The 10,020-nt window shown below is 40.5% G+C and overlaps 1 protein-coding gene across 1 annotated transcript in view; it reads left to right on the top strand.

The window, feature by feature from the left end:
• The first annotated feature begins 547 nt into the window (after positions 1 to 547).
• Positions 548 to 10,020, top strand: part of LOC109961421 (choline transporter-like protein 1) — a 12,092-nt gene continuing 2,619 nt past the window's right edge. The window contains 11 exon segments of the mRNA XM_020602202.1: positions 548 to 687; positions 959 to 1,045; positions 1,981 to 2,123; positions 3,275 to 3,411; positions 3,598 to 3,691; positions 5,783 to 5,952; positions 6,883 to 6,972; positions 7,124 to 7,196; positions 7,198 to 7,261; positions 7,833 to 8,019; positions 8,704 to 8,872. Of these exon segments, the coding sequence (XP_020457858.1) occupies positions 664 to 687; positions 959 to 1,045; positions 1,981 to 2,123; positions 3,275 to 3,411; positions 3,598 to 3,691; positions 5,783 to 5,952; positions 6,883 to 6,972; positions 7,124 to 7,196; positions 7,198 to 7,261; positions 7,833 to 8,019; positions 8,704 to 8,872 (1,238 nt within the window). The 5' untranslated portion in view covers positions 548 to 663.

The following is a 10,020-nucleotide window of genomic DNA, read 5'->3' as shown; positions in this document are numbered from 1 at the left end:
TCACTATGAATGCTTCAACATAAGCCCTCCCATTGGCTAGATGATGCTTGTTCATTACCAAGAACCCTTCTATTGTTTAAAGAAAAAAGTCAAAATTGACTTATGCGTATTATTCTACCACTTAATAAAGTGAGTGACTTCTGTCGACAACACTTTTTGATTTATTTCACCAGCCACTCCAAAGAAGGAAAGCAAAAGGTGCAAAGCAACAAAAAAGAAACAAAAGTGAGAATGAAAAAGAGAGCTTTCATGAAGGCTGTTTTTTTTTTTTAATAAAGACAACTATTGTTGCCTCTGGTTTGTTTCTCTGCGCGATCACTTGGATTTTCGATAGACCGTGAATACAGCATAACAATTTTCTCTTCTTCCGCGTTTACCTGCAACTTTAACTGTAGACATATAGATACCTAATGGGCGTTTACCAGTGAAGTGAAGAGGGCGTAAAAAAGGATAAAACAATATATTTCTGTTCTTGTTACACAAAGAAGAAGAAGAAGAAGAAAAAGAAAGGGAAAGGGAAAAGGAAAAAGAAGAAGAAGAAGAAGAAGAAAGGGAAAGGGAAAGGGAAAGGGAAAAGGAAAAGAATGCGCTAAAAAGTTTAACCAAAGAAAAGGACACTTAAGGTTTTGTTTACGTTTAGCTGAAGTTGTGTTGTTATTCACAATGGGATGTTGTAACAGCACAGAGGTAAGTTAGCTATCGTAAAAACACATGATGGAAGTTATAGCTACTTTAAAACTTGAAAACCGAGCAGCAGACGAGCTTTTCACGTCGTGTGCAACGTTAACGTCACTTCTTACGCTCAAGCAGTCTTTTTTTTTTGTAACAACAACAACAACAACAACACAGTAGCTACTTTGTTAGCTGATTTCGGTGCCACATGTAGCTACTGCACGGCAGTCTCAACAAAAACAGAATAAAGAGTAACCAATCCTTGTAATAATTTATGCCTTGGCAGAGTAAACGTGATTGGAAACCGCTGGAGGAGCGCAGCTGTACGGACATCCCATGGCTCATTATATTCACACTGTTTTGTATTGGAATGGTAAGTCTTGACTCGGGTTATCGCTAAACGTAGTCCGATACACCAGCCCTGCTTTCAACTCGAAATGTTAAGTTTCGGTTAAAACAGTTTTAGGTCGGTGTTTATCAAACTTAACAGTAATGCTCGAGCATGCTGTGTAGCTATTTAATGTGTTGGTTTCCAATGAGGGTAACATTTGAGTTGTTTTGCATTACACTCTGTTACTTTGCCAGAATAGAATCGAACAGCACCACAATCTGTAGCTTTCAATCTTATTACCTTTGTGAAGAGATAATTTATTGCACGACTGTTGTATTAGACTACATTAGTTTTTACTAGGTGCATCTAATAACATATGAAGTGTGAGCATTTATGAATGTCTGCCTTTTATATCCTCATAGTCCACACTGAAACTGAGATAAAGTTAGAAAGAGGGATCAGTGAATGGTCCTTTGCAAACTGCTAACCTTTATTAAGTCTTTTTATTTTCTGCTGTTTCATATTTTGACTTCATTAGATTTTAGAGAAAGTATTGTATTTTTTTTTACCCATTTTTATTTGATCACTTGTAACAGTATTTTTACACTGTGGTATTAATACTTTTACTTAAGTAAACAATCTGACTACTTCTTTCAGCACTGGATACAACTTTAGACGGAGGATGTGGTTTGTGGTGTTCTTGAATCGTATTGGGTTATAGCCCTATTCAGCGTGACATAGTATACTGTAACACAAATATAATACAATTCAGTTCAGCAGTACCTCAAACTACAGTCCTCAGATCAATTATAAAGTTGAGTCAGCACCTTTATCCTGATTGAGTCTCATCAAAACCTGAGCTTTATAACCTTCATGATGTTTGGGTTTATTGCAGGACTGTTGGACTAGACTGTTTCAGCTGCTGTCCTTATATTTCATGCAGATAGTTTACATTATCTCATTTGTGTCATGTGCAGGCATGTATTTGTGGCTATCCCATCGCCACAGGAGCTGCCTCCAGGCTTATCTCAGGATATGACAGTTATGGCAACACCTGCGGCCAGACCAACACTGAGGTCACCGGAGTACCCCTCAGCGGCCGGGACATGACAGAAAATAAGTTAGTCGGATTTCATAGCAATAATTTAACAAGTGACATAGTGATCTATTTATATCTGATGACTCTTTTTTTGAATGAAACGTTATTTTAGAATAAGACACATTGTATATGATGCATCAAACCCTGCTATCTCAAGTAGTTTCATTTGCTGTTTTCCTGATTAGATCACAAACTGAGCATGTAGTAACTGATTGAGTACATTACAAAGTAGATGTTGACGTCTTTTACCCTCTGTGTTTGAGTGTTGGCGGCACAGTAGAAGCTCTGTTTGAGCATGCTAGAAGCCGTTCAGCATTACATGTGTGCATGCAAGAGTTAAATCATGATCCTAATCTAAGTTGAAGCAAACAACTGCATTGTAAACACTTCAGTGTTTACATCTCATGCTGTGGGGTACATACTATAGTTGGTAAGACTGAGCTGTCCAGACTATGACCTACTTAAAAGAACCCTTCCAGTCCTTTCATAAAGACACTTAAATTACTCTGCTTTGAATAATACACCCAGTTTAACTTAAGATCCTGCATATCACATTTCTTTTTATTGTGTGATGTCACAAATCATGGCCATTCGTGTATGTCTTCAAGTTTTAATTTGAGCTCAGAGAAACTTTCTGTCAGATGTCACCAACCCAGAACTACACTGACTCTTCTGCTGCTCAAGTTCTTCATACGTTGTAACTGTGGACTGCACAGTTTTAAGAGCATACACTATGTCCCTATATGTAATTTTATGAACATCTAAGTTAATATATTATTGTTATCATCCTGAGAGAACTGTCATAAATTCTCTTCTTGCCATAATTTATGTAAGAAGTCTGGTTATCTTCATGCTTTTGGGTGTGTGGTGTTCCATCTGCATGTGGCCTGCAGGCCCAGTTTTACTGAAACAATGGGTCATGCTTTATTGATGGGCAGATTGCCCGTGGAGGCTTTGAATAAAAGGCGTTTCTGCTACAAAGAAGGATCTGTGTGACAGGGTTGAAAATGCCACCATTTTCATTTTCTGCCCAGACTGAACAGTCCCAGCTGGCTTAGCAAAAGTAAAGATACTGATATTATTTACTTGTTTCTTATTTTAGGGGGAGGGTGTGGCAGCGCACTGTACTGAACAGTTAATAAATCTGAAATTCCAATTTTTCTTCCTACCAGGTATGTTTTCTTTCTAGACCCTTGCAACCTTGACCTCATTAACAGGAAGATTAACTCCATTGCCTTGTGCGTCTCCAAGTGTCCTGCTACTGAGCTTCAGACATATGACGATTTAAAGAAGTTTGCTTTGAATAATGGTGAGAAAACTGCTCAAGTGAAAGATATTTTTGGAAAAAGGTGGTCTCTTGTAACTAAGAGTGTCTGTAAAAGATGTAGGACATAAATGGGATATACACTGAATGCTATTATTATTTTTTGCCGGTCTTAAAAGTATGTTAATGACCCTGAACATGTAATCTAAATTTTTGTTTTCATGTTGTTAGGCTCTTTCCTCTGCTCCTATGATATTTCTGCTACAAGATACACAAGCCATTCAGAAAGAAACACGAAATGTCCCAAACTCCCTGTTCTGCCAAGGTAATTAAGGATGTCCTTTAGCTTTTAACAAACTCTTAACTCTAAACCAGGAGACTTACTTCAGCATTGTTATTTCCTGTGAAAAGCTACATCCAGTAAGGGCTTCTCAAGGGTATGGTGCAGCTGATGTCAGTGCAATGTGTTTAAACCAGGGCAACAAATGATCAGAGACATTAATGTCTGGTTTTTATAGAGGGCTATATGCTATTCCTGGCATTAGAAAATAGTTTTTACAGGTATTTTGAGGTATACAGTTCAATCAGTTAGTCATTGTTCTGCCTGGTTAACACTAAAACAAACAATACTGTACTGCTTGCAGTTATACACATTCCAGGGCCTAAAGGGACAAATAAATAACATAAATCAATGTAGTTTGCCATAGTTCACACTGTAGTCCTCTGCTTTAAGGACTGCTTTTTAAAAATAAAGATATATACAGTCATGTGAAAAAATTAGGACACCCTTTGAAAGCATGTGTATTTTGTAACATGTTTTAATATATGGTTATTTAATCTCAATTTTAACAATACAGAGAGATTAAAGTAATACAACTAAACAAGTAAAACTGAAGAAAAGTCTTTTCAAGATCTTCTGTAAATGTAATTCTACAAAAATGCCTATTCCAACTGAGGAAAAAGTTAGCACACCCTCACATGTATGCCCTCTTAAAATGGCTCAAATCACACACAGGTATATCACACCAGGTGCACATAATTAGTAGATCGTTACTCAGCATTTTGAATGAGGCTTGCCCCATCTAAACCTCAAACATTTAGTTTGGTGTGCTCCTGACTGTTGAAGTGAGAGTGAGCACCATGGTGAGAGCAAAAGAGCTGTCAGAGGCCTTCAGAAAAAACATTGTAGCAGCCTATGAGTCTGGTAAAGGATTTAAAAAGATCTCAAAAGATTTTGAAATCAGCCATTCCACTGTCCGGAAGATAGTCTACAAGTGGAGGGCTTTCAAAACAACTGCCAACATGCCCAGGTCTGGTCGCCCCAGCAAGTTCACACCAAGAGCAGACCGCAAGATGCTAAAAGAGGTCTCCAAAAACCCTAAAATGTCATCTCGAGACCTACAGCAGGCTCTGGCTACTGTTGATGTAGAAGTGCATGCCTCTACAATCAGAAAGAGACTGCACAAGTTTAACTTGCATGGGAGGCGTGCAAGGAGGAAACCTTTGCTCTCTAAGAGAAACATCAAGGCCAGACTGACATTTGCCAGAGAGAATGTTGACAAAGACCAGGACTTCTGGAATAATGTTCGTTGGACAGATGAGTCCAAAATTGAATTATTTGGACACCAGAGCAGAGGACATGTTTGGCATAAACCAAACACAGCATTCCAGGAAAAGAACCTCATACCAACTGTGAAGCATGGAGGTGGAAGTGTCATGGTTTGGGGCTGCTTTGCTGCAGCAGGACCTGGTCAGCTCACCATCATAGAATCCACCATGAATTCTACTGTGTATCAGAAGGTGCTTGAAGAACATGTGAGACCATCGGTTAGAAAATTAAAGCTGAAGCGGAACTGGACCATGCAACATGACAATGACCCAAAACATACTAGTAAATCAACCAAAGACTGGCTGAAAAAGAAGAAATGGAGAGTCCTGGAATGGCAGAGTCAAAGTCCAGACCTGAATCCCATTGAGATGCTGTGGGGTGACTTGAAAAGGGCTGTACATGCAAGAAACCCCTCAAACATCTCACAGCTGAAACAATTCTGCATTGAGGAGTGGGATAAAATTCCCTCAGACCGATGTCAGAGACTATTAGATGGCTACAAGAACCGTCTCACTGCAGTTATTTCAGCCAAAGGAGGTAACACTAGCTATTAGGGGCTAGGGTGTGCTAACTTTTTCCTCAGTTGGAATAGGCATTTTTGTAGAATTACATTTACAGAAGATCTTGAAAAGACTTTTCTTCAGTTTTACTTGTTTAGTTGTATTACTTTAATCTCTCTGTATTGTTAAAATTGAGATTAAATAACCATATATTAAAACATGTTACAAAATGCACATGCTTTCAAAGGGTGTCCTAATTTTTTCACATGACTGTATATATTGTTCTTCATCTTTTTCATGTTTGCAGTAAGGCTGTTCCGGTTTTCCACCGCTGTGTTCCTGTGGATATTGGCTGCTATGTTGAATTTGCCCAGGCATTCATCACATTTGTCAGTGACAACACTGTGCTGCGCCGGGTCATCGCTGGGGTGATGGCCAGCAAGGAGATCATCATGGGCCTTTGTGTTTTGGCTCTAGGTAGGCTAGATGTAATCAAGTGCTATAATATACACACGGGTGGCAAATATAAGGTCTCAGTAAGGTGTCAGGCCACCAGAAGAGCTTCAGTGCACCTTGGCATCGATTCTACAAGGCTCTGAACTCGACTGGAGGGATGAACACCGTTCTTCCAAAAGATATTCCCTCATTTGGTGTTTTGATGATGGTGGTGGAGATGCTGTCTGACACGTTGGTCCAGAATCGTTCAACTAGGTTAAGCTCTGGTGACTGTGAAGGCTGCAGCATATAATTCACATCGTTTTCCTACTCATCAAACCATTCAGTGACCCCTCATGTCTTTTGAATGGGGCACTGTCATCCTGGAAGAGACCACTCATTTATTACATTTTTTTCTTCATTAATTTGCCACCTGTCTGTATGCATGTAGATACTTTTTTTAGGTATACTGCTGCTGCCTTTTTTCTGCTGCTCCCACTGCACAACTCTAATTGCTCAAGAGGATTCAGTAGGAAGACAACTAAAGGGAAATTATTTTGTCAGAATAATGGCAGGAAATGGCTGAGTGCTTAGAGCCATTGTATCTACTGAAGCTTGGCCTCCAGGCATTAATTCAAGGTCTGTTGTAACTCCTCCCATTGGTACATCATAAAAGACTGTCAGTTACAAACATCTTTCATAAAAACAGTTTTTTCTGCCTGTTTTGGGTGTGTAATAAATCAAGACTACATGATTTATAACAGGATATATCTTCCTTTTGTCTTTCACATCTTCATGTTTTGCTGTTTAAATGAAGCACAGCCCCTCATATTTTTAGATGTATTGCATTTTTTAAAGTCTTATTTATGTTACCATAAAACCAGAAGTTGTTTGCAGCTTGATGCTACTGTTTCCAATGTTAGTGATGTTTGATAGACTCATATGATGCACTGTGTTTTTTCTCTAATGCAGTTCTGTCCTTAATCATGATGGTCGTCATTCGTTACATCTCCAAACTACTGGTGTGGATTCTAACAATCCTGGTAGTCATCGGCTCAATAGGTAACTTTCAGAAGCAACATACTGTACATGTTCTCTCTTACCTACCCACCTAATTCATTTAGATATTTTTAAATATAGTAGTGGCACTCTCAGTTACATTATGCTGATGCGACACAACGGTACAGGACTCTTATACTCTGGTCTTTTGCAGGTGGGACTGGTGTTCTCTGGTGGCTGTACGCTGACCACAGGAATGCTTTTAAACAAAACATCTGTATTTGGGAAAGAAGTGGCCTCCGACAATGTAAAGGCCCTGCTTGTGTCTGCGATTGGTGCTACAGTTTTTACGGTATGTCTGAGTGTGCACGTATTGTACGTGTTCTAGAGCACGGATCTGGCTTCATATTTCTGTCAGAACCCGACAAGCTTATAATATATAATGTTTGAGCCCAGCACAATTGAGTTTGTACAATGTTTTTCCCCTTATCATTAAACAAAGCAGACATTTGGGTGCTTCAGCTGTCTAGCCTAAAGCATGACCTATATGTCAGAACCCAACCCAGACCCGAACATGATTACCAAATTTCTGTCCGAACCCAGCCCAAACCCTTGGAAGAATCCCATTGGGCTCAGTTTGGGTATCCACACTCTAATGTGTGCATGTATTTGGCTTTAGTGTGTATCCTATATATCACTAGAGTAATAGGTGTTTTTCATAGTTTCACAAAGTACATAAAATACACCAATTTTATACTTAAAAAAAACAGCCTGTGGAATTTAGACATTGTTGGATAGGAAGGTTAAATTATACAGCTGTTTCCTGGTGTGACATGAAAGGTCCTTGCATTTAAATGTAAATCCCAACTATCTGCTCATTTTAGTGATTTCATTAGATCACTGGTCATTGTGTAACGCTACAGGTAGTTCTCCTGCTGGTGATGTTCTTCATGAGGAAGCGTGTGGCCCTCACCATCTCCCTGTTCCATGTGGCTGGTAAAGTGTTCATCCATCTTCCCCTGTTGGCCCTTCAGCCTTTCTGGACCTTCCTCTGCCTCATGCTGTTCTGGGTCTACTGGATCGCTGTGCTTCTCTTCCTCGGGACTGCAGGTTAGGACGAAGCCTGGTGGGAAAATTCCAGTACTGGAAGTTCATCGGTGTGGGTTATGGGAATGTTTGTCAGATTCAGAACTGCATTTGCAATTCAGAATGCTTTTGTTGGTGTATACTTGCTCCAGACATGTTTTGAATGTCAGTGCAGTACACACTATCAGATGTCTCAGTGATACCATTTGCCAAACAAGGAGAATATTAGGTTTGTTACTTGTGGCATTTTGTCTTGGTTTCATGGCATGACTAAACTCCCACATTTGAAAACTTGTTCCAGTCTCGTGATGTGGGTGGACTGAGTCAAAGAACCCCTTCTTTATTCATCTCCCACTTCTCTTTTATACAGCTGATTTTTAATTCCAACAAAGTAGTAATGAAAACAGCAGGCCAGTGCAACTGAATAATCACATTTTCTTTCTTCACGTTCACTGGGGGGGTTGTTTATTTTTCCAAGCTTTCCCAATCTATTTCTATTTGTATATATAGCTGTGTAGAAGAGTGTCAAGAGTATGCATAGTGACAGAGCAGTGGTCGACAACTAAGTTGTTGCATACGGTCATACTGTACATCAATTAAAAGTAAAAGCTAGCCGTGCCCACTTTATTGAACTTGTTTGCAGGTAGGATGTTTAAAAATATCAGGGAAATTTAGAAGGGCTAACTCACACTTGTATTTCCCTCACAGGGACTCCAGTAAAGAACAACTCTACAAATATGGTTGAATATCATATGCAAGGACCTCTTCAGTACTTGGTGTGGTATCACGTTGTGGGTCTCATCTGGATCAGTGAGTTCATTCTTGCCTTCCAGCAGATGACCATCGCTGGAGCTGTGGTCACCTACTACTTCACAAGGTAATAAAGAAAATAGGGCTGCACTTGGCTACAGATTTTGTCAGTCGACTGTCAGTCAGATCTTCAGAGTGTGACTTCAGCTATTTGTTTTTTCTTTTAATATTTAGTCCTTCCCTTGTTCCTCTGGTTTCTGCTGCCTGAGGTGTTCACTAAGCATGTCATCACTCAGGGCCATCTTCCTGATGTATTCATGGATCCTTGTTGTGTCATCCTGGATAGTGAGGCTTGTCCTTCCATGAAGGTTCCTGCTCGTCCTTCCCTTGTTCCTCTGGTTTCTGCTGCCTGAGGTGTTCACTAAGCATGTCATCACTCAGGGCCATCTTCCTGATGTATTCATGGATCCTTGTTGTGTCATCCTGGATAGTGAGGCTTGTCCTTCCATGAAGGTTCCTGCTCGTCCTTCCCTTGTTCCTCTGGTTTCTGCTGCCTGAGGTGTTCACTAAGCATGTCATCACTCAGGGCCATCTTCCTGATGTATTCATGGATCCTTGTTGTGTCATCCTGGATAGTGAGGCTTGTCCTTCCATGAAGGTTCCTGCTCGTCCTTCCCTTGTTCCTCTGGTTTCTGCTGCCTGAGGTGTTCACTAAGCATGTCATCACTCAGGGCCATCTTCCTGATGTATTCATGGATCCTTGTTGTGTCATCCTGGATAGTGAGGCTTGTCCTTCCATGAAGGTTCCTGCTCGTCCTTCCCTTGTTCCTCTGGTTTCTGCTGCCTGAGGTGTTCACTAAGCATGTCATCACTCAGGGCCATCTTCCTGATGTATTCATGGATCCTTGTTGTGTCATCCTGGATAGTGAGGCTTGTCCTTCCATGAAGGTTCCTGCTCGTCCTTCCCTTGTTCCTCTGGTTTCTGCTGCCTGAGGTGTTCACTAAGCATGTCATCACTCAGGGCCATCTTCCTGATGTATTCATGGATCCTTGTTGTGTCATCCTGGATAGTGAGGCTTGTCCTTCCATGAAGGTTCCTGCTCGTCCTTCCCTTGTTCCTCTGGTTTCTGCTGCCTTAGGTGTTCACTAAGCATGTCATCACTCGTGGCCATCTTCCTGATGTATTCATGGATCTTGTTTCATCCTGGATAGTGGCTCTGACGCTCACTAATCCTCGGCCTCCTTCCTTCCGCTTAGTGTACAGTCTCAGGATGC

The sequence above is a fragment of the Monopterus albus genome, unplaced genomic scaffold (genome assembly GCF_001952655.1).
Source record: "Monopterus albus unplaced genomic scaffold, M_albus_1.0 scaffold54.1, whole genome shotgun sequence".
NCBI lineage: Eukaryota > Metazoa > Chordata > Actinopteri > Synbranchiformes > Synbranchidae > Monopterus > Monopterus albus.
The sequence above is the reverse complement of the archived record's forward strand: the minus strand, read 5'-3'. Positions and strand labels throughout refer to the sequence as shown.